The following is a 27,857-nucleotide window of genomic DNA, read 5'->3' as shown; positions in this document are numbered from 1 at the left end:
TAAATGTCCAGACTGTAGTCAAATTGAAGTTTATGTTTTACTATGATTTGGATTTTTTCCAAAAAGAACAAAATTTTCTATATAGCATAAAAATTCATGTATCAGAAAGACTCAAAAGGCTGTTTTTCACTTTGTTCAAGTTTTGTTTCCAGGCATTAAGTGTGTCATACAGTTGTTGCCACTGCTGTTTTCCAAATGTCCGATGTGTACTGTGACTAAAAATTGAAAAATTAAAACAAAGTTGTTAGTCAATCTTTAATCCTTCTGGCATTCTTTTACAATACTACACACTTGTATCTAGCCAAAAACAAGGTTAAATATACATAAAAGACATAAGCTTCTAATTCTCTTAGGCTTCTAAATTATTTTTTAAAAATCTTTACCATATTGATGCTAAACGTTCTATTTTCCTGAACTACATACACCAGACACAAAAGTCATTAGTATTCTAGCCAATGCTGAGCCATTAAATGAAATGTGCTGGAAAATAGGACTCTTTCATTAAATAAGCTAATCACATTCAGTCTGAACTTTAATAAAATTATGATAAATAGCAACTATTTAACTACAGTCAACTGGTAAGAACACCACCTTCATTCTCTAAACATTTAAGTTGAAATAATCAGAACAAACTAAATTGTTCCACAAAATGCTGCAAAATCTTAAGTGTCTTACCTCACAACTACTTTCCTCTGGGTCTGATCAATTTTGCAGTAAACCATTTTAGTTCTTACCGCTGAAAAAAGATGGTTTACATGATATGTTATATGGAAAATTCCCAAGAAAAACAGCTAAGATATAAAACTAAGTAAACCACAATAAAACCTTACAATTTTCAAATATTTTACAAAGTGACTCTTTCAATCTAATAACAAGTACAGCAATGTGATGGAACCAAGAGGAAGGTCATGCATTTGTCCTATGGTTGCTGGGCAGGCAAATCTACACTGAATATCACGTACAGTTTTTATTACAAATTCTAAGTGTTCTCCCCTACAATCACATATGGGGGGGGAATACTAATTTCCTACCTAATATTACTTCTTTTTGGACCATTTGAGACTTAGAGCATTAAAAAGAAACCATGTCAACACTTCTGTACGTTTTATTAATCCTGACCGTACAATTCCCCTAACTTTCAAATTTAAAAAGCCCAGAAAGAAATTTCTAACAATTAAATCACTTCATAATGCAATTATTTCTGGCCATTTGTAAAAAACTGATAATGATCAATATTTACAGATCATTTAATATGTGCCAAGCATTGGGCTAAGTGCTTTACCTGCATTCATTCATTTAATCCTCACAACTACGTAGTAACTCCTACTTTTCTGTTTCACAGAAGAAGACTTGGCCCTCAAACTAGGTCTGATACTTAAAATCTAGGCTCTTAACCACTGTAGTATACTGCCTAAAGGCCTTTATTCTGTATGATTTCAAGGGACAGAACACCAAAAATCACATAGCAATTTATATTTCCAGTGAATTTTCACCCTGCTGCAAAAATAGTCTGCAAATGTACTAAACATACACATCTGCTGTAAGAGACTCTAGCTTTGTTAGCATATGACTCAGTTTCAAGATACAAACTCTTCTATTCGGCAAGGTAGAAGAGAAATTCTAGGAAAAAAATGAAAATGTTCTGCCTTACCATCAATAACAAATGCTTCAACATCATCAGCTCCAATCTGAAGTTCTTGCTGCATTGTATCAAAAGAAATTTCTTTATTTTCCACTGCCATTCCCATAAAAGTAAGCAGTCTCATTTTTGCCATATTCTGTTCATGTAATAGACCTGAATAAACAGGGGTAAAGCCTGATAAATATCCACAATAGTTAAAGATCTGAAGAATCACAACTACTGTGTCAAACTCTTGTGGAAGTCACTGTTAGAGCACTTACAGAGTAATTCTGACAAAGCTGCTTATATCTGCAAACCATAAACTGACCCCATAAATGTGGAATATTACAATTATTTTTCTAGAACCACATTTCTTTACTACTACACTGCCACAGGTGATAGGTTCAAAATTAAGAACTTTGGGTAGGAACAAAGTTATGGGCTTACAGGGGCACCTGAGTGGCTCAGTCGGTTAAGCGCCTGACTTTGGCCAGGTCATGATCTCACGGCTCGTGAGTTCGAGCCCTGCGTTGGGCTCTGTGCTGACAGCCTGGAGCTGCTTAGGATTCTGTATCTCCTTCTCTCTCTGCCCCTGCCCCGCTCATGCTCTGTCTTCTCTCTCTCAAGAATAAAATAAACATTTAAAAAAAAAAAGAATGGGCTATAAAATGGTATTTTTTAAGCCCTTAAAGTTCTGCACATTTTACACGTTTTAGTTATACATTTTAGGAGATAAAATGTACAAAGTTCATTTCATAAGAACATTTTTACTTAAACTTTTTATTCTTTGTTCTCTATTTAAACACAGGATTCCTTATCTACTTTTTGTCAGTATTACTAGTAAACATGAAGCCTTAAAATATTTTCATATACACTCAGTTACAAAAACATTCCATTTCCCTTTAGGTCACTTTGGATTTAACACTTAAGTCAAAACTGCAAAAGTGTGTTTATCATTTAACAATTACAGGCTGGGGAGCCTGGGTGGCTCAGTCGGTTAAGCGTCCGGCTTTGGCTCAGGTCATGATCTCACAGTCCGTGAGTTCAAGCCCTGTGTCGGGCTCTGTGCTGATAGCGCAGAGCCTGGAGCCTGCTTCAGATTCTGTGTCTCCCTCTCTCTCTGCCCCTCCCCTGCTCATGCTCTGCCTCTCTCTGTCTCAAAAATAAATAAAAACATTAAAAAAAAAAAAACAATTACAGGCTACACTGATTAGTACTAGATGAAATGGAACAGTACCATTAACAAGGATACTTGAAGTAGAAAACTGTACAAATAATTCAAATTCTGCCTTATAATTTCTAATGAAACCTGCTGTTACAATTATTCAGATCACAAACAACTGCTAAACCCAAAAGGAAACTTAACAAATTACCTAGTCCTGATGCTTTCACTTTAAAAAACAAGAAAATGTGAAGAGCGAAGAGATTAAATGACTGACGTGTAGTCAAAGTGACAGTACTAGGCTTAAAAAATACATTCGCTTATAACATAAACTAATAAGCAAATAAATATTTACAAATCCTGAATATTCCAATTATTACCTGCTCCTAAGTGGAAAAAGCGGAATTATAACACAATATCCTACTTTCCTGATTTGATGCTAATTTATTATATAAAACAAGCTTCCTAAATTAATCTAAAATTACACATTCCTTTTCTCTAAAATTTCAAATAATGTAAACTGAGCAAATGACCAATTATGTACCCTCTAATAATTAAGAGCCTCAAGTTTCTATTGTTAAAAAGTTCTAAGCACTCCATAAATAAACTTGAAATTTATAACATATATTAGCAGAAGACAAGGGAAGCCCATTAATATAGGACATAATCGTCTGTTAATTAGCTGTAATTATGATGCAGGCTTTCTATTTGGCACAGATTCAACAAAAACATGATCATCATAACTCAAATGAATGAGGTATCCAAGTAAGTATTGCTAACCGGGTTTAATGGAAATCTACAAGCATCAAAAAATCAATTAGTGCACATTAACCCTAATTAACAAATGCAAATTAGATGCTGATTAACTTTCTGAAGCAAGAAGGTAGCAACTGTATAACACCAGATTACATGTAGACATGTTAGGGCAATTCAGTTGACACAAGATAATGCTTACTGTTGGCCCAAGTTGTCAGTGTTAATAAAACAAAGTGTTTTTGATAAACTGATGCCACCTGTAGAATCCAGATATTCGTAACCAGACTCTGAGTTGCAATAAATGTTAGTAATACATGTAAAACCAAAAATACACACATTTAATAAGATGTTTTGCCTAAAGTATCTTTTACAAATTTCTAATAAAAGATCGCTAATTTGCATACATGTTCAAGAAACTAACGGCAAAATGGAGAATTTGATTTCGAGTTGGCACCATAAATTAGAAATGTTACTCTATGTTCTTCCTATCACAGAGAACTACTACTAAATATTTTCAAGTACAAGAAAATTCTTTAACATTCCCAGTTCTCTGGGTACACACAGTTCTCTTTTAGTATGATAAAATGATAGATACTCCTAAAGTTTCTAAAATCTTTTCTGACATAAATATACATATAAATAACTCTTTTCTACTACCCTCTGTGTAGTTACAAGCTTGCCATATATTTAAAAATTTATCAGATAAATGAAGATTATTTCTAGAGTGAATTATGTAAAACCTGATCTGTCTTACACGTGGAAACTGGCATTTAAAAACATATCAAATTGATGATACTTTAAAACAAGACCCAAACTTAAAGCCATTAGAACTCTTGTTCTCAAAATCAAAACTATTAAGCCAGTGAAGTATGAGTTAAAGACTTGTAGAAAGCTGTGCTTTGTTTCATGAAACTAGAACATTACCTTTGAAGAGGAAGTCACAGTGTTCTGTGTCATATTTCAATTTTAAAGTTATAAAAAAATCTAATTTTATGGAAACATTTATTCATTACTAATATGTCAAAACCTTAATGCAGTAATAAAAAAATGTGCATCATTGAGCAATTTCTGCATTGTCACTGACCCTTGTCTTAAAATGCTGCAATATAGAAAACGTAATTTTAATGCATGCAATAGCTTATGAACCAGTGCTCCTTTGAAACAGTCAATTACACATCAATGGGGGAGTGTCAAAGTGTTAATTACTACTCCTTTTTCCTTGGTGCGTAAATAAAGAGGTTGCTGACATTAACATTCCATCACATAGCTTCATGCCACAAAACAAATTAACTGGGACAGAATGTGGTTTTCTGGGTCTAGTGCACCTGGCAAAGCATTCTACACAAACACACTTGCATCTACTTTATCTTGGTGTATTTCAAATGCCTTATTATGTTCAGAATAATTCAATCTTCCCCAATTCCAATGACTGCAGAAAAATGTACAAGGGATAGAAATTAATGATTACCAAATTGAGGACTAATAATATAATCAAAATAAATTATAAATATATTTTTCATCTATGTCCCAAACCAGGAAACTAACAATTCAATATTAACATGGAAACTATAACCAACCTCTAAAGTATTCTGATTATTGCCTAGTAGAAAAACAAAGTACCTTAGTTTCATAGTTGACTTCACTCTCCAAAAAATGGTCGTTTTAAAACAATTTAAATCTGTTCAACTACAGATTTTCTAATTTTTCTCTTTGAATTTTAGTATGTTAAAATCATGCTCCAGAAGGAAATAAAATACTGAATGTATATAGAATTTGCTCAGTGAGGGTAAGATTAAATTCAACTTAACAAACACTAAGCTCTGATTATCTAGAAAGAAAACTCAAAGATTAAAATCATATAAAGCTAAGACTATGCTGTCTTCAACAAGCTGTAGTTAAAGTTTCTCCCATCATGTAACTTCATTTCCAATTCCATCTACAGCTTCACTTAGATCTGCCTAACAATACCATACACTTCTAGAATTTGTTAATGGGTGGGGTGGGTGTGCACCAAGCATACAATATATTAGACAGGGGGGAAAAAACCCATTTGCTTCAATTATGTAACTATGGCTTCTTTTTAAAAAAGCCCCAAAATGTAAGGAAAAAAAGGTCATTTACAAACAAATAATTTGATTTTAAATAAAGCCGCTTTAGTCATCAAAATTTTGTGAGCTATTAAAATGAGTACATCTAAAAGTTGCCATTATGATCAAACTAATGGTGATCCCTGAAGTTGCTTTTCTGCTCCATCCCCATCCACCATTTACAAACACATATATCAATGGAACTACTTCTATTTGAATCTCCTCTAAGCACCTGCTTCTTGCTAGAACTTTATCTCAAAGCAGGCTGGTTAGTAGATCTAGAAGAAAGGCCTAAAGTCCAACAAGTTCTTACGGAGAGAAAAAAAGGCCCAGGTTCTCTGATTCCTAGTTTCATGTTCTTTCCAACACAAATGCTACCCTTTACACCTCCTTGGTTTCCAATTCCCAATTCATTCTGAGTAATCTTTTAAAGTGTCCACCTAGGTTTGTTGTTGTTCTATCATACATGGTTAGGATAATCTATACAAAAGGCCACAGTCATATCTGCTGGATCTCACCGTATATGTGAGCTCAAGAACAGCATGTTCCCATTTTTCTTTATACCCTTCCCAAGAATAAACTCCAAAACTTACCAAGTGAATCAATGAAGTCTTTATTATTCTGATAAAACTTGACATACGATGCCAACTTAGCACTCACAAAAATGGTTAAAAGCTACAGACAGAAAATTAAGATATAATATTCAATACAGAATCAAGATTTATACTCAAGATATTTTTAAGGCACTAAATCTCAGCAATAAAACTCTCTATGCTTCTTTTAGTGCAGAAATATCAATCTATTTGATAAAATTACCATTTAAACCATTTGCTTTCATTAAGACACACTTAGATGAAAGAATCAGTAAATTCAGTGAGCTCGAAGTGATTTACCCTGAGTAGTAAAGGCATAGTATAAATGGAAACTAACCCAAAATGTCTTTATTTATACTTGTACTTGAAAAGTGTGTTCATGTGTTTTTAAATATCAGATTTATGCTCCTAACGGGCTGGCTGACACCACATACAAGAAGAAATTTGTATTATTTAAGTTCATAACAGTCAGGCAAGTAAGGAGATGAAGGAAAGGGAGAAAGAACAGGTACATTCAGTGACTGGAAAAAAAGGCTGCTCCTAAATTTCATTCTGTTCCTGATATAAAAAGAATAAACAATTGTCTTCCCAGATCTAACAGTCATGCTCATGAATACAAGGAAAAAGAGCTCCGCTTTAGTATGTTACATTTAGAAAAGAATATTTTCCATATTAAAGTACTTACATCATGAATAAGCTCGCCTTCCAAAAATTTGACTGGTTTTAAAGTGAGAAGATGGTCAAAAAGAAATGCATTTGGATCTTTCAATGCTCGTACAATACACCTTAATTATAAAACAAAAATACAAGCTCAGTCCTGAGATTCAGGAACTTTTTTCCAACAGACTGCAAAATATATTTAATTCAGTAAAATATCTAAGAGTTCAATATATACACAGCATAAAAAAGTTACCGGATTGGGATTAAAACCGGCCAATAAATCTATTTGTCAGGTATATCTGTTTTAACAAAATAAAATAATAAAGTAGTTGCAGACAAAAATGTAGCTGGAGAGAAAGCATGGCCAAAGTAATCAAAGAGTAAGCAAAACAGCAGTGGCATCTTACCATGTGCCAGACACTGAGTTAAGTGCTTTACATGCATTACCTCACTTGATCCTCACAACACCCCAGCAGACAGTATTATCATGCCCATTTTATCAATGATGAAACAGGCTCAGAAAGAACTTACCCAATAAGTACTCATTAAGAGATGGAGTATTTGAATGTAGGCAGTCTTAACCTCAGTTAGAGATCTCATCCACAAACTATACTTTCCAGCAATACCTATCATGCACAGATCCCTGTGAAGCCACAACCTATAAAGAAGCTATTTCCGTTTTCTAGATTTAAGAAACTGATTCTATTATTATTGCTACTAAATAGACCTAGGATTGTTTGAAGCCCTTATTCTCATTAGCAATGGGCTAACTTTTAGCAAGCCACCAACTTTTCCTCATCTACAGACCTTAATATTAAGGTAAACCTTAGATTAAATTCTACTTCTCAGGTTGGGGTGATGACACCCATACCAGCCATACCCTAAACAGAAAACACCATGTGGCTATTCCACATGCGATCTACGGTTATTCCAATACCAAACCATGAATTTTGGTAGCTCTGGTGGAATCACCACAGAGCACACAGTACCAAATGGCTCTGGATCGCTGAGAGATGCAAACATGATTTCTGCTGTATGAGAAACACGGATGCTCAACCTCCAAGCTCCAGGCAGCCCCCATCAGAATGTGTTTAACATTACCTGTGGGCATCAACTCGAGCCTGGGAAGCGTTGTCCTCCGTGTAACTTCCCAGCAATTCCACCATGACTTTTGAAGCAGCATCACTAAAAAGAAATACTGCTTTAGGAATTTCAGAATATCTTACTGTCATCCATTCACTCAAAAATATTTACTATGTGCCAAGTACTATGCTGATGATAAATACAATGGTGCCCCAGAGACATGGTCCCTCTCTCTATGGGAAAAATCATGCAACTTTCCTTCTAGTAGGAAAGACCAAAAACTAAGGAAAAATTACAAGTGCCATGATGGTAACCACAAAACAAACAAACAACAAAGAAACAGTAACAGATATACATAGAGTAAAGTAAAAGGAATCCAAGTAGGTCACTAAAGAAAGCCAACAAACCATGAAAGAACAAGGACCAGAGAAAATCTGTAGAAACGACCAGAAAATAACAAATTGGCAATAAATACATATTCATCAATAATTACTTTGAATGTAAATGGACTAAATAAGCCAATCAAAAGACACAAGGTGACACAGTGGATTAAAAAAACAAACAAAACAGGACCCATCTATATGCTGCCTATAAGAGACTCATTTCAGATCACAAGGGCTTGCAGACTGAAAGGGGATGGAAAAACCTTTAACATGCAAATGGATGTCAAGAGAAAGCCAAGTAGCATCAGACAGAAGTCTTTAAAAACAAAGACTGGGGGCGCCTGGGTGGCTCAGTCAGCTGAACGTCCGACTACGGCTCAGGTCATGATCTCATGGTTTGTGAGTTTGAGCCCCACGTCAGACTCTGTGCTGACAGCTCAGAGCCTGGAGCCTACTTCGGATTCTGTTTCCCTCTCTCTCTGCCCCTCCCCTGCTCACGCTCTGTCTCTCCCTCTCTAAATAAATAAATAAATAAATAAACATAAAAAAAAAAATAAAAACAAAGACTGTACAAGACACAAAGGACACTACATAATCATAAATGGGACACTCCAAGAGGATATAATAATTATTAATATGTATGCACCCAACATGGGAGTAACCAAATATATGAAACCATTAATAACAAACATAAAAGAAAGAATCGATAGTAATACAATAATAATGATAGCAGGGGACTTCAACACTGCACTTACATCGAGGAAAAGATCATCCAAACAGAAAACCAACAAGGACACAGTGGCTTTGAATGACACACGGGACCAGATGGATTTAACAGACATATTCAGAACATTCCATCCTAAAACAGCAGAATACACATTCTTTTCAAGTGCACACAAAACATTCTCCAGAATAGATCACAGAATAGACCACAAAACAAGTCTCAACAAATTAAATTAAAAAGAAGTCGAAGCCATACCATGCATTTTTTTCTGACCACAACACTGTGAAACTAGAAATCAACCGTAAGAAAAAATCTGGGAAGAGCACAAATACATAGAGGCTAAATAACATGCTACTAAACAATGAATCGGTCAACCAAGAAATCAAAGAAATCAAAAATTACATGGAAACAATCGAAAATGAAAACACAACAGTCCAAAATCTCTGGGATACAGAAAAAGTGGTTTTAGAGAGAAGTTTATAGTAAAACAGACCTACCACCTCAAAAGCAAGAAAAATTTCAAACAAGCTAATTTTATAACTAAAGGAGCTAGAAAAAGAATAAAACCCAAACCCAGCAAAAGGAAGGAAATAATAAAGATCAGAGCAGAAATAAATGATATAGGGGCACCTGGTGGGCTCAGGTTAACCAAACTCTTGATTTTGGCTCAGGTCATGATCTCACGGTTCATGAGTTCAAGCCCCACATCAGGCTCTGCACAGACAGCATGGAGCCTGCTTGTGATTCTCTCTCTCCCTTTCTCTGCCCCTCCCCTACTTGCTCTCTCAAAATAAATAAATAAACTTAAAAAAAAAAAAGATACAGAAACTAAAAAAACAGATCAACGAAACCAGGAGTTGGTTCTCAGAAAAGATCAACAAAATTGATAAACATCTAGCAAGACACACTAAAAAAAAAAAAAAAAAGAGAGGATCCAAACAAAATCACTAAGAGGAGAAATAGCAACCAACACCACAGAAATAAACAACTGTAACAGAATAGTATAAAAACCTGCATGCCAACAAATTGAATAACTGAAGAAATGGATAAATTCCTAGAAACATATAACCTACCAAAACTAAACAAAATTTGAACAAGACCAATCACCAGAAATGAAACTGAACCAGTAATTTTAAAACTCCCAAAAAACCAAAAAATCCAGGCCCAGGTGAATTCTACTGAACATTTAAAGAAGTATTAATACCTATTCTTCTCAAGCTATTCCAAAAAACAGAAAAGGAAAACTTCCAAATTTATTCTATGGGCTTGATACCAAAACCAATAAAGACATCACATATACAAAAAAGAAAACTACAGGCCAATACTGCTCATGACTATAGATGCAAAAATCCTCAACAAAGTATTAGCAAACTGAATCCAACAATACATTTAAAAAAAAAATCACACTCCGGGGGTGCCTGGGTGGCTCAGTTAAGTGCCTGACTCTTGATTTCAGTGCAGGTCATGATTTCACAGTCGTGAGATTGAGCCCCACACAGGGCTCTATGCTGACAGTGCAGACCTTGCTTGAGCTTCTCACTCCTCTCTCTGCCCCTCCCCTGGTCACGTGTGCATGCATGCACATGCTCTTTCTCAAAATAAACAAACAAAAAACTCATACTCCGTGATCAAGTGGGATTCATTCCAGAAATGCAAGGGTGGTTCATATTTGCAAATCAATCTGATACATCACATCAATAAGAGAAAGGATAAGGACCATATGATCATTTCAACAGATGCAGAAAAAGCATTTAACAAAATACAACATCCATTCATCATGAAAACCCTCTGCAAAGCAGATCCAGAGGGAACGTAACTCAACATAATCAAGGCCTCATATGAAAAACCCACAGCCAACATCATACTTAAACTGAGAGATTTTCCCTTAAGGCCAGGAACAAGACAAGGATGTCCACTCTCACCACTTTTATTCAACATAGTACTAGAAGCCCTAGCCACAGTAATCAGACAACATAAAAAATAAAAGGGATCCAAATTGGTAAGGAAGGAATAAAACTAATTTGCAGGTGACAGACACTATATATAGAAAACACAAGACTCTGAAAAAACTATCAGATGGATAAATAAATTCAGGAAAGCCACAGGAAACAAAATCAATGAACAGATATCTGTTGCTTTCATATATACTAATAATGATGCAGCAGAAAGAGAAATTAAGAAAACAATTTACAATCATACAAAAAACACTAAAATATCTAGGAATAAAATTAGGTGAAAAATCTGTATTCTGAAAACTATAAAACACTGACAAAGAAATTCAAGATGATGCAAAGATACAGAAAAGACATTACATGCTCATGGGTTAGAAGAACAAACACTGTTAAAATGTATACAACCCAAACCAATCCCCACATTTAATGTAATCCCTATCAAAATACTAACATTTTTTACAGAAAAAAAATTTTTTTACAGAACTAGAACAATTCTACAATTTGTATGGAACCACAAAAAACCCTGAGTAACCAAAGCAATCTTTAAAAGGAAACTAGAAGTATCACAATTCCAGATTTCAAGTTATATTACAAGGTGGTAAGAATTAAAACAGTATGGTATTGGGAAAAAATGATAAAAAAAATAAAACCGTACGGTACTGGCATAGACACATAGATCAATGGAAACAGAAACTGACAAATAAACCCACAATTATATGGTCAATTAATCTTCAACAAAGGAGTAAAGAATAACCAATAGGGAAGAAGACAGTCTCTTCAACAAATGGTGTTGTGGAAAAGAGCTACATGCAAAAGAATGAAACTGGACCACTTTCTTAAAACCATACACAAAAATAAACTCAAACTGGATTAAAAGTCTAAATGTGAGACCTGAAACCCTAATACTAGAGGGGACCGCTGGAAGGAATTTCTGACAGTGACTGTAGCAACATTTTTTAAGATATGTCTCCTGAGGCAAGAGAAATAAAAACAAAAATAAACTGATGGGACTACATCAAAATAAAAAGCTTCTTACAGCAAAAGAAACAATCAACAAAACGAAAAGACAACCTATGGAATGGGAGAAGATACTTGCAAATGACATATCTTTTAAATGGTTAGTATCGAAAATATATAAAGAACTGATACAACTCGACAACCCAAAAAACAAATAATCCCATTAAAAAATGGTAAAAGGCTTTCTCCAAAGAAGACATACAGATGGCAACCAACACATGCTCAGTATCATACATCATCAGGGAAATGCAAATCAAAACTACAATGAAATGTTACCTCATACCCATCAGAATGGCTAAAATAAAAAGCCAAAAAACAAGTGTTGGCGAGGATGTGGAGAAAAAAGAACCCTTGTGCACTGCTGACGGGAATGCAAACTTGGTGCAGCCACTGTGGAAAAACGGTATGGAGGTTCCCCAAGAGGTGAAAAAGAGAACTACCCTATGTTCTAGCAATCGCACTACTGGGTATCTACCCAAAGAATACAAAAACATTAATTCAAAGGATACATGCACCTGTATATTTATAGCAGCATTATTTACAACAGACAAACTATGGAAGCAGCCCGTGTCCATCAACTGATGAATGGATAAAGAAGATAGATGTGTATGCATGTGTATGTATGATATATTACGTATACATATGTGTGTATAATAGAATACTGTTCGATTGTGTGTTATATAAATAATACACACAATCGAACATTATTCAGCCATAAAAAAGAATGAAATCTTGCCATCTGCAATGACATGGATAGAGCTAGAGTATAATAATACTATGTAAAATAAGTCAGAAAAAGACAAATACCATGTGATCTCATGTACATGCAGACTTTAAGACACAAAACAAATGAGCAAAGGGAAAGAGAGAGAGAAACCAAGAAACAGACTCTTAACTACAGACAAACTGATGATTACCAGAGGGGAGGTGGGTAGAAGGATGGGTGAAAATAGGGGGTGAGGATTAAAGAGTACACTTACCATGATGAAAAAGAAAAAAAATATAAATTGATAGAACACATACACACACACACACACACACACACACACACACACACACGTGCTATGAAGGAAATAAATGGCGATGTAAAAGTAACAACACAGCAGAGACAGGAAAGTACACAGGGAAAGTCTCTCTGAAGGATTGATACAGAAGCTGAAATCTAAAGGATATAAAATAATTGGCCATGAAAAGTGCTGGAGGTGGAGGGTTAGATAATTTTCCAGGCAAAGGGAAGACCAAGTACAGTATAAAGTCCCTAGGTGGAAAAAAAGTTTTGTGCCCTAAAAACCGTTAGGAAAGCATAGCTGTAGTAGAGCCAACACCATATATTCAAGTAACTTTACTAAAAATAGCCTTCCAATTAAATTATCCCTAAAACTGTGCAATTTTAACTGCAGTGAAAAGCACAAAATGCACTCATTCAATTTGAAGTCTTGGAAAATGTTTATCTTCACCCTTCATTTCTTCCTTTAAACCGATGAATTTTCAGACAGTTATAGAAAGCTAATTGGGAAAAGTCATTTTTTTTTCTTTGTTTTCTAAAAACACTTCCACACATCTGGATTCAACTTGGGTACAATCAGTAGGAGCTGTATCATTTATTTTAAAAAGTTAAATGGTATTTTTATTTTTTTGAAAGTTAAATGATATTTTAAAACTTCCTACAAACCTAAGGTTTATTAAATCATACAAATGTAAATATAAAAGTAGTTAAATGGTAACCAGCATCTTAAATATAGTGAAAGAACTGTAAGAGTTCCAAGAAAATTTTAAAGAAAAATTGCATTTTACTCATTGTTCATTATTTTGTGACACTCTATAAGCACATGTGCATTTCATTTTCCAGTTTTAGTAGTCACAGTATACTTCAATCTAATATATCTTACCAGCTAAAGAAATCTAATTTCACAAATATCAGATAAAATAATCCATTTAAAGTACATAGTATCTGACATATAAGGACTCAAGAAATGTTACACGATTTGCACTCATCAACCACCAATATAAATAAAAGGGCAAGGTGAATCTCAGAATTCTAATTCAGAAGCAGGAAAGAAAAATTACATTTTACGTGTATTGGGCAAAACCCAAATCTTAAAATTTAAAAGAGCAGTGTGACAGAAACTTTGTGTTTAAATAAAATGGCCATCCTCTTGTCCTTCCTTAGGGTGAGTACTAATTATCCACCCAATGCCCATAATGTGCCAAACACCTGGGGAATACACAATGGTTGACAAATAAGGTTCCTAGCCTTCAGTGAGTATACAACCTCACAAACCTTTCAACAAAGGGTGTTACATGCCATGATAAAAGTAGAGGGTGCTGTAGAAGAAAGGCACCTAACCTAAACATGACAGTAGTGTTTTAGGCAGAGAAACAGAGTGGAGTATAGGTCTAGACCAAGAGCAGGCAAACTTTCTGTGAAAGGACAGACCGTAAATATTTTTGGTTTTGTAGGCTATATGGTCTCTGCTGCAACTACTCAAGTCTTGGCAAAAGCAGCTGTAGAAATATGTAAATGAGTAAGTATGGCTATGTTCCATTAAAATTTTATGGACACTGGCATTTGAATTTTGTATAATGTTCATATGGTATAAAGTATTATTCTCCCTTTGGTTTTCTTTCTTAACCATTTTAAAACAATAAAAACCATTTTTAGCTTGGGGACCATAAAAAAAAAGGTGCCAGCCCCTGGTCCAGACTACGAAAGAGAAAGGTGCTTCTGCAGTTGACACAGGTTCACTAGGTCTCGGGTGTGATAACCAAGAAGAAGGCTGTGTTGGGGGGAAATGCAAGGAGGGAATATCCATATCAACAAAGCATAGTTTTTGTATGTCAATGCACCATACAAAAATAGCATGCCACCAGCCCCAAATTACCTCAGTAGATAGGAGCCCAGGTCAGAAAGGTTTTGCATGCCTATGAATTTTGTAATGTATCCTGAAGAAAATGTGCTGGAAGTTGTGTTTCACAAAATCATGGTTACAGACTGGAGAAAATAAAAAGATTACACTTCAAAATGTCTCACTTAGGAACATAAAGACTAATTTAGAAAGTAAATGAGGGGCGCCTGGGTGGCTCAGTCAGTTGAACGTCAGACTTCAGCTCAGGTCATGATCTCATGGTTTGTGGGTTTGAGCCCCGCATCGGGCTGTGTACTGACAGCACAGAGCCTGGAGCCTGCTTCTGACTCTGTGTCTCCCTCTCTCTCTGGCCCTCCCCTACTTGCACTGTGTGTGTGTGTGTCTCTCTCTCTCTCAAAAATAAATAAACATTAAAAAAAAATTTTTTTTTTTAAACAAAACTTTCTGGCAGCTGTATTAAGAAAAGGCTGTAGGGGGACAAGACCCCAAACAGAGACCATTTGAGAGGCTACTTCAATAATCTAAGTAAGAAATAATGGTAGCTTGGACCATAAGGTAACAATGGAAGTAGTGAGAAGTGGGTCTGACTTTAGATTTATCAGGGCTGACAGGATTTGATATTGGATCAGATATGGAGTATAAGACAAAAAGAAGAATCATGAAGAAATTCCAGCTTTGTGTTTTGAGCAACTGGAAGTACAGAAATGGCATTTCCTGAGTTGGAGAAAATAAAAACGGATTTAGAAAGAAAAATCAATAGCTCACTTTTGCAGATGTTGTTTGAGATGTCTTTTGGGTATCTAAATGAAGCTGTTAACAGGAATAGATATCTGGAGTTCAGAGAAGAAATAGAGGAGATAAATGTGAAAATCACCAGTATATATACAGTATTTAAAGGCATGTACGGGCACCTGGGCGGCTCAGTTGGTTAGGCATCCAGCTCCTGATTTCAGCTCAGGTCATGATCTCATAGTTTGTGGGATTGAGCCCCGCATCAGGCTCTGCGCTGAAGGCACAGAGCCTGCTTGGGATTCTCTCTCTCCCTCTCTCTCTCTGCCTCATCCCCACATTCTCTCTCTCAGGATAAACAAACTTAAAAAAAATAAAAATAAAGGCATGCAACTGAATGAGAGCACTCAGGCCACAGCTGCTTTCTCCACCAGGTGCCCTCCAAAGCATTTGCAAGTGCATGGGAGCTACTACAGCTGTTCTAAGGACTAGGAGACACCACTAGCATATTAGAAGGTGAGGCCAGGGTTGTGAAATGCCTTGCTCTGAATGTTAACAACCTAGCAACACAAAAACTGTTTCACTCAAAATACATTTGGCACTCAGCCTCCCCCAAAATCACAGCAAAATCAGAAACAACATGCACAGGGAATGAATGTAACTGAAAAGAAAAAGTCCCAGGAATAAGTTATCCTAATGTTTAGAGAAGAAGGAACCCATAAACAAGTTGTGAACGAAGAGAAGAATCAAGAGAGAGGAGCCCCTTGTAGATAAATGTAGAATCACTATGTTGTACACCTGAAATTAATATATGGTATGTCACCTACACTTCAATAAAGAGCGGGGAGGAAGAAGGAAGGAAGCCTCAAAAACCAACTGAAGACAGTGTTTCAAAAGGAAAGAATGATCATCTCTGACAAATGCTGCAGGTATTCTCTAGTATGTTAACACTGGGACAAGTCTAGTAGAGTGTATATGTCCTATTTCAATGTCTCTGAAAATTAAGTTTGGAATTCCTTAGAACCTTAGTCACTTCCCTTCTACATATAACAGACTAAAGACCTTCTGAACAGCAATCAGAGAAATCATCCAGTGAGTAGTCATCATCTCTGATAAGCGCTAGACATTCAGAGGGAAACTGTTAACACTCATCATTTTAAATTACTCTACCAGAAAAAAGACTACCTTCTTAAAGGTGAGCTTGAAAAAAGAAAAGGAGAGAAGAATAATATCCAACTTTTAATGAGTGTTGTCTCAATAAGCACTTTAGATATACGTTATTATCTTTTCAGCAACCCCACGAGACGTTAAGTACTTCTACTATTTCCACTTTGAAATTGGAAACTGAGATACAGAGATATTAAGTAATTTATTTAGAATCCTACAACAAGTAGAAAAGCCAAGACTTGAATCCTAGTAGTCTTGCTCCACAGCCCACACATTTGAAATGTGAATGAAAATAAAGACTCTTTCTCTAACAGCTTTTAATGTTCTCTCCATTTGAAATGGTGTTTGTTATTAACTATTTACTCTTAACATTTTACTGACTACAGGCTAGAATCCTGCCATAAGTGAGAACATATAACAGACAGTAGTCACTGATCAGAATGAAACAGGCTATTAATACAAGATCCCCTGCTTCTCTTCTTTTATACGACGTTCCAACTTTCACAACAAAAACTTCCTTCTATATTGTTAAATTTAACAAAAACTGCAAAAAGTTTACATTACTTAACATAAGAGAAACTTTGTTTACCCTCTCTAATATACTAAATACCCAGCACTAAAAGCCAGTATAGAAACTGGCAATAAAACTAAAGGGAAGGCTGTTTACTTTTTCTAAAAGTATTTAACCACTATGTGAAAAGAGAAATTGAAAAGCTAAGTCAAAAAAGTAAGATTATCTTTCAACATTAGTTCTGAAAACTGAGCCAAACCTATCATTTGGTAAGCATCCCAGAGCTGGGTATATAGAATAAGTACTTTGGGCATGAAATTAGCTAGGCTGAATTACAAGCCTTAGAAACCCAAGACCTTGCAGAAGCCATTTAAATAGGTACTCATTTAGTAGAGTCTATTGCAAAATTTGATCTCGGAAGTACTGTTTATATAAGAGACTTTGTGGAAACTTTGATAAACCCTCACTATCATTAAACAGAAGTGGGAGCACTACACCCCATACTAAGACATCAAAGCATCATTAAACACCTTAGTCTAAAGTTATATACAGCTTTCAGATGAACAGCTGTACCATTTTTTGGAACAAAAGCAAGTTTTGCTTTTTAAAAAGCTGAAAGACGGGAAAAACTTTTAAACTTTGCAGTTATGTTTAACTTAGTAGATGAAATTTACAGAAATACATTTACAGCAACTCTGTGAAGAATAAAATAGAGCAAAATCACCCTACTTGTTTTTAAAAACAGCCTCAACTGCTATATTGCCTGTGAAGTTTTAAGTTAGTACACCAATTCTGAGTACCTTTTCTTACAATCCACAAGTGCCTCATAAAGGAGCCTTAAAAGGGTATGTTTCTTTTCAGTGGTGAGGTTCCAATCAGAAATCCATTTTCTAACCTACAAGATTGACAAAAGCAGGAAATTTAGTGAACACAGCTGAACATAATTTCACCATTTAAAAGACACCTTCAGAACATACATATTTGCTATTTACTTTAGCCATAAATTAAATCTATACTTCATATACACAGAACAAGTATTCCACATAATAACTTACCTGATCCAGCTCAGTTGGAATATACTGGATGGCCCCACAAGATGCTGCCACTTTAATGAGGCTGCAATATACTGTATATCTTACAGGAGTATTCTTATCCATCCCATGGAAAAGGTTGCTTAGCCTGGTTAACAAACAAATAATAAAACAGTGTTTGAGATCAGCAATTATGATGATTAAGTTGAGATTATTTGCTCTCAGGACAAATCTAAGACAAATACTATTAATACTTCACATTACAAGGAGGGAAATGGGGCACAGAAGGTTAAATGACTTGTCCAAGGTTACACTAATAAGAGCCACAGCTGACAGCCAAGTTCCAGAATTCTTGCTTTCAACCATTAAATGATAGTGACATAAAAAGAGACCCTTGAAAAACCAACCCTCTTTCAGTTCTTAACTTACAATTGCAGTCTCAGAGACGGGCGTTCACCTTCCCGAAATTTGACCAGCTTTTCACATAGGCTTTCAATCAGAGCTTCTTGCTTGTCCGGTTCCAGGATCAATAGAAGTGATACCACGCTGTTCATCACGCTTTCAACATCTATACATGTATGGATAACACAGTAGCAATGCTATCATACTTAACATGTCTAATTAAATATATATTTCCAGTGTTTTAAAACACCAAAGACCATTAAACATAAGACACTTTAGGAAGATGGACCTGGCTACTGTTAAACAGTTCAATAATGTACATTATGCTAAAAATATATTATATGTGAATTCAAATGAAAACAATTCTGTTATATAACTAACATCCAGAAAGCAATTTGTACACTTTATTAGAGAAAAAAGAAATTATTATGTAAGGTTTGGTTTTCAACCAGAAGACTGATTTACATGTCAAATACATGGTGTCAATTTTTATTGACAAAATATTCAATAATTTAGAAGTTATTGGTTAGGTCTTAGGCTAGAATGCTTTCCCAACTGAAAAAAACTTTTACATATAAACAGAAAATTATTTAAATAATGAAACCTGTCAACTTCCTGAGTCATTGATTTTTGAGTGTAAGATACTGACTATATACCAAGTTTAATCTCAAACCTTAACTAAATAAAGATCACAAAATTCCCAACGTTCAAAATTTCCCATTTATGTCAATAAACAGGGAACTAGCCAATTAAGTAAATGTCTTTTAGATTACTTGAAATTATATCCCATTTGATATTTAAAATTTTCAACGTTTTATTTATTTTTGTGAGAGAGAGACAAGAGTACAAGTGGGGGAGGGGCAGACAGAAAGGGAGACCCAGAATCTGAAGAAGGCTCCAGGCTTTGAGCTGTCAGCACAGAGCCCAACGCAGGGCTTGAACTCACAAACCCTGAGATCATAACCCAAGCCAAAGTTGGATGCTTAACCGACAGAGCCACCCAGGTGCCCCTATCCGATTTGATATTAATATAAACCTATAAAAAGGAAAGAAGAGCTTCATTTTTCTTCAGTTCACCCTGAAATTATCAGTATTGAGTGTATGCACCTAACATTCAAAATACACAACTGATGTAAAAAAGATGTTTTATCAATATAGCTTACTTCATAAGTATACAGATTTAGAATAAACCGAAAGTATATGCAAAGAGAAGATTAAAAACAAACAAGGTTTAACAGTTCTACAACAAATACAACTTACGAGAAAAATTTAAAAGTAGATCCTTTATGATCAGTAAGAAATATTACAAAAAATTAAAAACAAACCTTTATCATCTTCCTTCAGACATACATCACAAGCCTCAATAATCTGAGCCAAATCTACATGAAGTCCACCTTCTGCGTTCTCTTCTGAAATTTCAGCTCCTTTAGATTTCAGATAAGCTCGAAGTTCAGCAGCCTATTGAATCAAGTAAGACTGATAAACATCTATAAAACCGGCAATGCCAAAATTCAAAATCCCAAACCATTCTTTTTCAGGGGGAGGGGGGGGGGCAGGGAGAAGGGAATGTAAATACTATACTTAACGATGACTTTAAATTATTATGCTGAAGTGCCTCTCCCCCACCTTAGGCCTCATCACAACCCCACAGGAGCCACAGATTTTCGACAAAACCAAGAGACTACACAAACCCACTATGGCCCACATGGATCACCTTCAGAATTTCTCTATCACCTATATGCTGTTGAACTTCCAGTGCATAAAAAACTTCTTTTTTGAGGAGCTTTTTTGAGGAGGGGGCTGTATGTGGAGGAGGATTAATTTGACCTGGTAAAAATTCAACTTGTTTTAAAGAAATGCAATTTTATTGCTACATAATATAGCTATCTTAAAAAGGTAGACATTTGCCATTACCTTGGCAAGTAGGTAATCATGTGTCAATAAAATGTCTGAGAACCTGAGACCAGCATTTTGGGAGACACAAAGATAAAAGCATGATGCCTTTGAATGGTGTCTTGAATATAATACTTTTCAAACTGGATCTACTTTATAACTAATCTTTTAGAATGCAAAATACATATCGGGATCAGAGAGCACCTCTGGACCTAAAAAAACATAACTACAGTTTAGCATTCAGGTATTCAGACATTTTCTATTCTAATGCATATATATAATATTTAGTAAGTTGTTCTTTTGAGGCCTTGGTATTTATGGCAGCCAAACATGAATGTAGATGGTATTTAAAATAATAAAATGAAAAACTGAAACAGGGAGATGAAAGAATACCATTAGTAAATGTATAGGTATCACATTTTCTAAGCCCACAAACATGTTTGGCTGCCTAAGAAAAGTACATTCTATCTGTAGGTCTGATGGTGTTACCCTTTCAGATAACAACATAGTAACTTCACCTGTGAGTTGCTATTATAAACAAGATTTCATGAAACAAATGTCACCACAGAACACAAAAACACCACTGGGGAACATGTTTTCTATGAAGGAAACTGTCCAAAAAAATACAAAAAAAAAAAGCATTCGTTCAGCTTCTGCTTTGTTGATACAAAGCAAATTCTAAGAATCATTCAATCAACAGTTTGTTTTTATCTGTCATGCTCACCGGCTCCAAGTGGCTGTAGAGAAGTACAAGTGAACGACAAAATTCTGAACTACATTTCTGAACTCTAATCAAACATAGGATTTGAAGTTAAATTTCTGAAGCAATCACATTAGCTACCTGAAAAGAATAGCTGGTGTCTAACTGTTGTATTACAAGAGTAGCATAACCTAAGTAGAAATGACACTTTAAAACTGAAATGTGGCCAATGACAAGAACTTCCTGTTCCCTGCTACAAATTCCCTATGTTAAAATCAAGTACTTTTTATGGGTAATCTAATAGCCAATTTGTTGCTAATATCACTCCATTAATATCCACATATGGTTTTTTTTCACGGTCTTCTACATTTTCCTTTCCAAGTGCTCAACTCCTTCCCTAGTCTTTTCTCCTCTCCCCCTTTCTTCGCTCTTCAGGGCTGAGAATGTGCACTTTTACCATGGGGGAGGGAGTGGGAATCCCATCTGTAATTCCACGAGATATCTTAGGGCAGTAATGGCGTTTTCTTCTATGGAAACGAAATTTCCATTTAAGTGGAGTAGCAAAAAATACAAAACAACACTTGCGATTTCACAGAATACGGTTTTCAGTTCTACAAAATCAACTTAGTGAAAACACGTTTCATGTATATTTTAACTCCCACCAACTAAAGTTTAACTTTTGTTATGGAAAAAAACTGAGAAATATTAAGCCATGCATACAAAAGACCAAGCCCGAAATAGGAAATTTTTAAATATTAGGATGGTTCACCAGATGTGAGGGTGAAACTGACGTTCTATTTTCAGTTTTCGTAACTCTCACTCCTGCACAAGAAAGAAGATACGGCCTATGTATAAAAGTAGGGTCACCTGTGCCTCTGTGATCGCATAATAAAACCATTTTCACCTTTAGTACAAAATTACTTTACCCTAGTCTGCTAACGCTGTCTAAAGATTCGCCACCTCCCACTCCGGATGTGGCTGCATTTGGGAGGCGGAAGCAGACACCATTCCCAGTCAGTCAAAAAGTAGTGTCGTCAGAAGTGAATCGGGTTGGAAAAGTCCCGACGCCAACCAGAAAGCTAGCTGGGTGTAAAGTCTCGGGCCAAGCGCTGGAACGGGCGGCCGGCGTGCTAATGCTACTCCAGGCCACAAATTAGCGCCTTGCCTCACGGCCTCCCTATTCGCGTGTGCGATGTGATGTGCGGCTCTCAGCTCCGCGGCGACTCCGCGGGGCGGCGTCCCACCCGCCTGGTCCTGGCTCAGCCCCGACTCAGCCCTGACTCAGCCCCTCACACCCTTGAGGACTCCCCCAACCCCACCCTGACGGCGGTCGCGGCCCGGGAGCACACCTGATCTTCCTCACTGATATCAATGAAGGCCGGGACGCTCATGGTGAAGGCCCAGGCACCGCGGTGGCTCCGCTCACAAAACCACGCCGACCGGAAAAGGGAGCTGCAGCGCGCGGAGGCGCCTCACAACCGCTTCCGGGTTACCCTGCGCTGATCTTGTGAGGCGGGATCACCGGAATGGGCGGGGCTACGGGGCCAATCCCACGGCACTCTGGGGGCGGAGCAGTCGCGTTGGGGCGGGTTTCATAGGCAAGCTCCCGCGGTCTTCGTCCGGGCGCCCTTGCTTCTAACCTCTAGGATGGTGTCGACTGTTACCCTTAGCGTCAACTCCCGTCTTGCGCCTTAGCGCACCTCCTTTTTGAAATCTATTCGGTCAATAAAACCTGTGCTCAAAATAGTCGTTCTTTTGCAGCCACTCCCCTCTGCCAGCCAGTCTCCCAGACCTCACTGAAGGGTGCCTCGCGTTTTGCTCCCTCCAGCCACCAAGACTTGGCTCTTGGCAGTCCTAAAGAGGCTTCAAGTTTTAAGTTTTTTTGCTGAGCCCGACAGTTTTTTTCGAGTTAAAATTTATCCCACTTTTCAGAGCGTATTGAGGGACTTGCTAGCAGGCTGTGTTCTCTAAGCTGGGGATAAACAGTAGCTTCCAAAAGAAGCGCCCTCATGCAGCTTACATTCCAGCGGGCGCCCAGAACGTAAACATTTCAAAGTAATTAGAAAGGCAGCCCTGGATGGCATCGTATTTTACCTCATGGCCTCCAGAGTAGAATTCCTAGGGATGGAATCCCCTGCTGCACCATTTCACATACGTATGATTTGGGGCAATTGCTTAACATCTGTGTTTTCAGATTCCTTTTGGAAAAATGAGAACAATTAAGCACTGCGGCTCCTGGATGGCTCAATAGGTTAAGCGTCTGACTTCTGATTTCAGCTCAGGTTCCTGAGTTAGAGCCCTACATCAGGCTCTGCACTGACAGTGTGGAACCTGCTTGGGATTCTCTCCGCCCCCCCCTCCCGCCTCTCCGCCTCTCCTCTGCTCGTGCTCTCTCTCTCTCAAAATAAACAAAACATTAAAACAATTAAAGAACAATTAAGTACTTATCTCATGGTGTTGTGAGGATTAAGTAACTTAATATATAAAGCACTTAAAACATAGCACTGAATGTATTAACTATTACTAAATACATAATTCCTGTAACACGTTAACTAGCACTACCAACAAGGTAAAAGTAGAAGGGGGAGGGGAAGAAAAAACAAAGCAGGGAAAAAGGGTGGTGTGTGTAACGAGGTGTGTGCATGCCTTTTTAGATAGAGTGATGGAAGAAAATTGCTCAATTCATATTGAGAACTGAAGGAAATGAGCAAAGTATGAATGAAGAAACTTTCCTGCAGGAAAGCGTTTCATTCATAAGAACGGCAAGGAAGGGATGCAAGGTAGGGGCAAGCAGGCAGGTGGGCTGGATCTTGGAGGAGAGGAGAGAACAAATGAAATAGCCATGGCCAGGTCATGGTCTCCTTGGCCATAACAAGAATTTTGGCTTTGACTCTTAGTGAATTGACAAGGCTTTGAGATGTTTTGAGCAAACTTAACGTTTTTTGTAAAGGATCACTCTGGCAGCTGTATGGCAATTTGAGGTAAGTTGGACCAGGGTCAAAGTAGTGATGCCAGTTAGGAAGTTATTACAGAAAGTGGAGTGAGAGAAAATGGTGAGGTGGTGGTGAGAAACTGAATTCTAAATGTTTTAGTGGTAAAACTGGTAAGATTTAATGACAGATCAGACGTGGGGTGTGAGAGAAAGAGAAATTCAAGGTGACCCCAAAGTTTTGTCCTGAATTCAAGCCAATGCCTTCCATTATTCTGGGGCAAATTATCCTCTTACTTGAAAATGCAAGAAAACACAAAGAGGCCACCCACCAGAGCTGGTTATTTTTTAGGAAACAAGGGAAAATTAATTTTTTTTTTAATGATGGGAGGATCAATAAGTAAAAGAACAACCCAATTTCAATGCAAATTAAAAACATGAGGAGATACTGCTACATACTTACTATAATAGCTAGTTAAAAGAAAAAACTGAAAATACCAAGCACTATAAGGATATGAAGCAGCAACTTGAACTCTAATGAATTGCTGATACGAATGCAGAATGGTAAGAGTAATCAAGACAGTGTAGTATTAACATCAAGATAGACAAATAGATGAAAGGAAAAGAATAGAGAACATAGAAACAGACTCACACATGGTCAATTGACTTTTGACAAAGATGCAAAGGCATTTTAGTCTTTTAAGCAAACGGTGCTGGAACAGTTGCCCTTGGCAACTACCACTCTATTCTCTGTCTCCGAATTTGTCTGTTTTGGGCATTTCATAAAAATGGAATCATGTGATATATGGCCTTCTGTGCCATATATCTGGCTTCTTTCTTTTAGCATAATTGCTTTCAAAGTGGTAGTATGTATCGGTCATTCATTGCTTTTTATTGCTTAACAATATGTCATTGTTATGAATATACCATATTTTGTTTCTCTGTTCATCAGGGGATGCATATTTAGGTTGTTTGCATTTTTTGGCCACTATGAATAATGCTTATATGAACACTCATGCACAAGAATATTTGTGGATGTATGTTTGTATCTGTCTTGGGCAAATACCTAGGAGTGGAACGCTGGGTTATATGGTAATTATATTTAGTTTAGGTTTTTTTGTTTTAATTTTTTAAATGTTTATTTTTGAGAGAGAGAGAGAGAGAGAGAGAGAGACAGAGTGCCAGTGGGGGAAGGACAGAGAGAGGGAGACACAGAACTCAAAACAGCTCCAGGCTCTAAGCTGTCAGCACAGAGCCCTCTGCAGGGCTTGAACCCACAAACCGTGAGATCACGACCTGAGCTGAAGCTGGATGCTGAACTGACTGAGCCACCTGGGCGCCCCTATGTTTAGCTTTTTGGGGAGTTAGTTTCCAAAAAGGCAGCAGTATTACATGTAACAACCAAAAATGGGGAACAACATAAATGTTCCTAAACAGCTGAATAGATTAAAAAAAATATTATATATTGACGTAACAGAAAACTACTCTGCAATTAGGAAAAAATGGACTATTGATATATACAACATGGATGAATCTAAGAATAAGTTTGCTACATGAAAGAAGCCAGACTATGTGATTTCATTTATATAAAATTCTAGATAACACAAACTAATCTAAAGTGGCAGCACTGTAGATTATTATTGCCTGGGTGTGGGGGACTAGGCAAGGAGAGGAAGAGAAGAATTACCAAAAGGCATAAGGAAGCTTTGGGGGATTATGGATATGTTCATTCTCTCAATTGTAGTGATTGTGTCATGGTTGTAAGCATATACAATATTTACCAAGTTGCACACTTGAAAAATGTGCAGTTTGCTGATATCATGATTATATCTCAATATTTTTTTTAAATTTTTTTAACGTTTATTTATTTTTGAGAGAGAGAGAGACAGAGCATGAACGGGGGAGGGTCAGAGAGAGGGAGACACAGAATCTGAAACAGGCTCCAGTCTCCGAGCCGTCAGCACAGAGACCGACGCGGGGCCCGAACCCACGGACTGCGAGATCATGACCCGAGCCGAAGTTGGCCGCCCAACCGACTGAGCCACCCAGGTGCCCCTATATCTCAATATTTTAAAAAGGCAGGTGAAGGAGAAAAAAAAAGGAGGGCTGAAGTGCAGAAAACATTTGGCTAGACCAAATTTAAAAGGATTCATTCTTGCATGGAATATCCTTGATGATGTAGACACTGAACCTGAAGGCAGGGAACTTATGTGTCATATATACCACATTTTCTTTACCCATTCATCCATCGATGGACATTTGGGCTCTTTCCATACTTTGGCTATTGTTGATAGTGCTGCTATAAACATGGGGGTGCATGTGTCCCTTCAAAACAGCACACCTGTATCCCTTGGATAAATACCTAGTAGTGCAATTGCTGGGTCATTGGGTAGTTCTATTTTTAGTTTTTTGAGGAACCTCCATACTGCTTTCCAGAGTGGCTTCCATATTCTTCAGAGTTTCTTAAAAACATACTTAAGAACTTTCAAAAAATGAATTGCCAAGAAGCTGAACAAGACTCCAATCTTCTGCAAGACAATATTCTCCTAGTTGATTTTTTTACTTAAAAAAATACAACCAATTATTTATAATTTTTCTTTATTGTTTATCTGCTTTCCCTCTAGTGCTATCTCTTTGTTCTTTCTGATTAAACATTCTGGAAAGCATGGTTTGAGTTATATTTTTAATTATTCTATTTGCAATAGCCATATTAGTATATTCACTTGAAATTTTACTATTGGACCAAAACTATACTTTTTCTGTAAGGAGAATGCTTTGCATATTGATACCTAAAATTTTTCTTCAAGTCTGTATCAGGAATCTCAACACTATGGAATTATTCATCTCATAAGGGAAAGTATATTTTTTATGTTAAAATAGTACATGTAGTTGATTACCTAAATAGTAATGATATATTATAAAGGGTAACCCATTTGAAATGGGCATCATTTAAATTAATAATCATCATCCTTTTACTGAATCAATGTACAATGACCTCTAAGGAGATGAGATGTGTTCATTTTTGCATCTCTTCACTTATCAAAGTGTCAGATACAAAGAAAATTCAATAAATATTTATTACATTAGTGAATGATACTATAAAAGGTAACTAAGCAGATTTAACTAAACTAATCTGATACTTGCTTTAAATTTTAGTCTTGAATGAAAAATAGATGATTATAACATTCTAGAAAGACAGGGAAAAGAGTTAAAAAAATAAAAAGAAGTGTGGCAGAGACTACTTATTGTCAACCTGCTATCCATTTTCTTATTCTTTGGTAGTAAAGGCCTCCCCTCTATAGCATAGGCGCTGCAATGTACCCTTTTATGCAACTAAGCGTATCAGCCTTATTATGGCTAGGGATAGCTAATAAGATATAAATGGGAATTTTGAGAGGACCTTTTTGGAAAGCCCTAATAAAGGAGCAAACTTGGCCTGGAAGCTGATTCTTTTACCCTTACCCCTTTCTCCTTCTCGCTGCCTAAAACATGAACTTGATGGTGGGAGCTGCAGTAACCAAACTAAAACCATGATGTGGCCTTAATGATGGAAGCCATGATGATGGAAAGTAAAGATGGAAGGAGTCCAT

The 27,857-nt window shown here is 36.6% G+C and overlaps 1 protein-coding gene across 1 annotated transcript; it reads right to left on the bottom strand.

The window, feature by feature from the left end:
* Positions 1-18: 18 nt before the first annotated feature.
* EIF3M (eukaryotic translation initiation factor 3 subunit M) lies at positions 19-22,790 on the bottom strand. The gene is made up of 11 exons (XM_047071204.1): positions 22,688-22,790; positions 20,071-20,203; positions 18,773-18,911; positions 18,368-18,491; positions 18,113-18,207; positions 7,981-8,064; positions 6,905-7,004; positions 6,220-6,301; positions 1,652-1,795; positions 676-736; positions 19-215 (listed from the first exon to the last, which is right to left on the bottom strand). The coding sequence occupies exons 1-11, from the start codon at positions 22,727-22,729 to the stop codon at positions 95-97; spliced, it is 1,125 nt and encodes a 374-aa protein (XP_046927160.1). The 5' UTR covers positions 22,730-22,790; the 3' UTR covers positions 19-94.
* Positions 22,791-27,857: the final 5,067 nt, after the last annotated feature.

This window comes from Lynx rufus, unplaced genomic scaffold (assembly GCF_022079265.1).
Source record: "Lynx rufus isolate CCGP_SWC_20201006 ecotype Redwood Valley unplaced genomic scaffold, mLynRuf1.p SCAF_9, whole genome shotgun sequence".
In the NCBI taxonomy this organism is placed as follows: Eukaryota; Metazoa; Chordata; class Mammalia; order Carnivora; family Felidae; genus Lynx; species Lynx rufus.
Note: the sequence above shows the minus strand (reverse complement) of the source record. Positions and strands in the feature narration are given on the sequence as shown.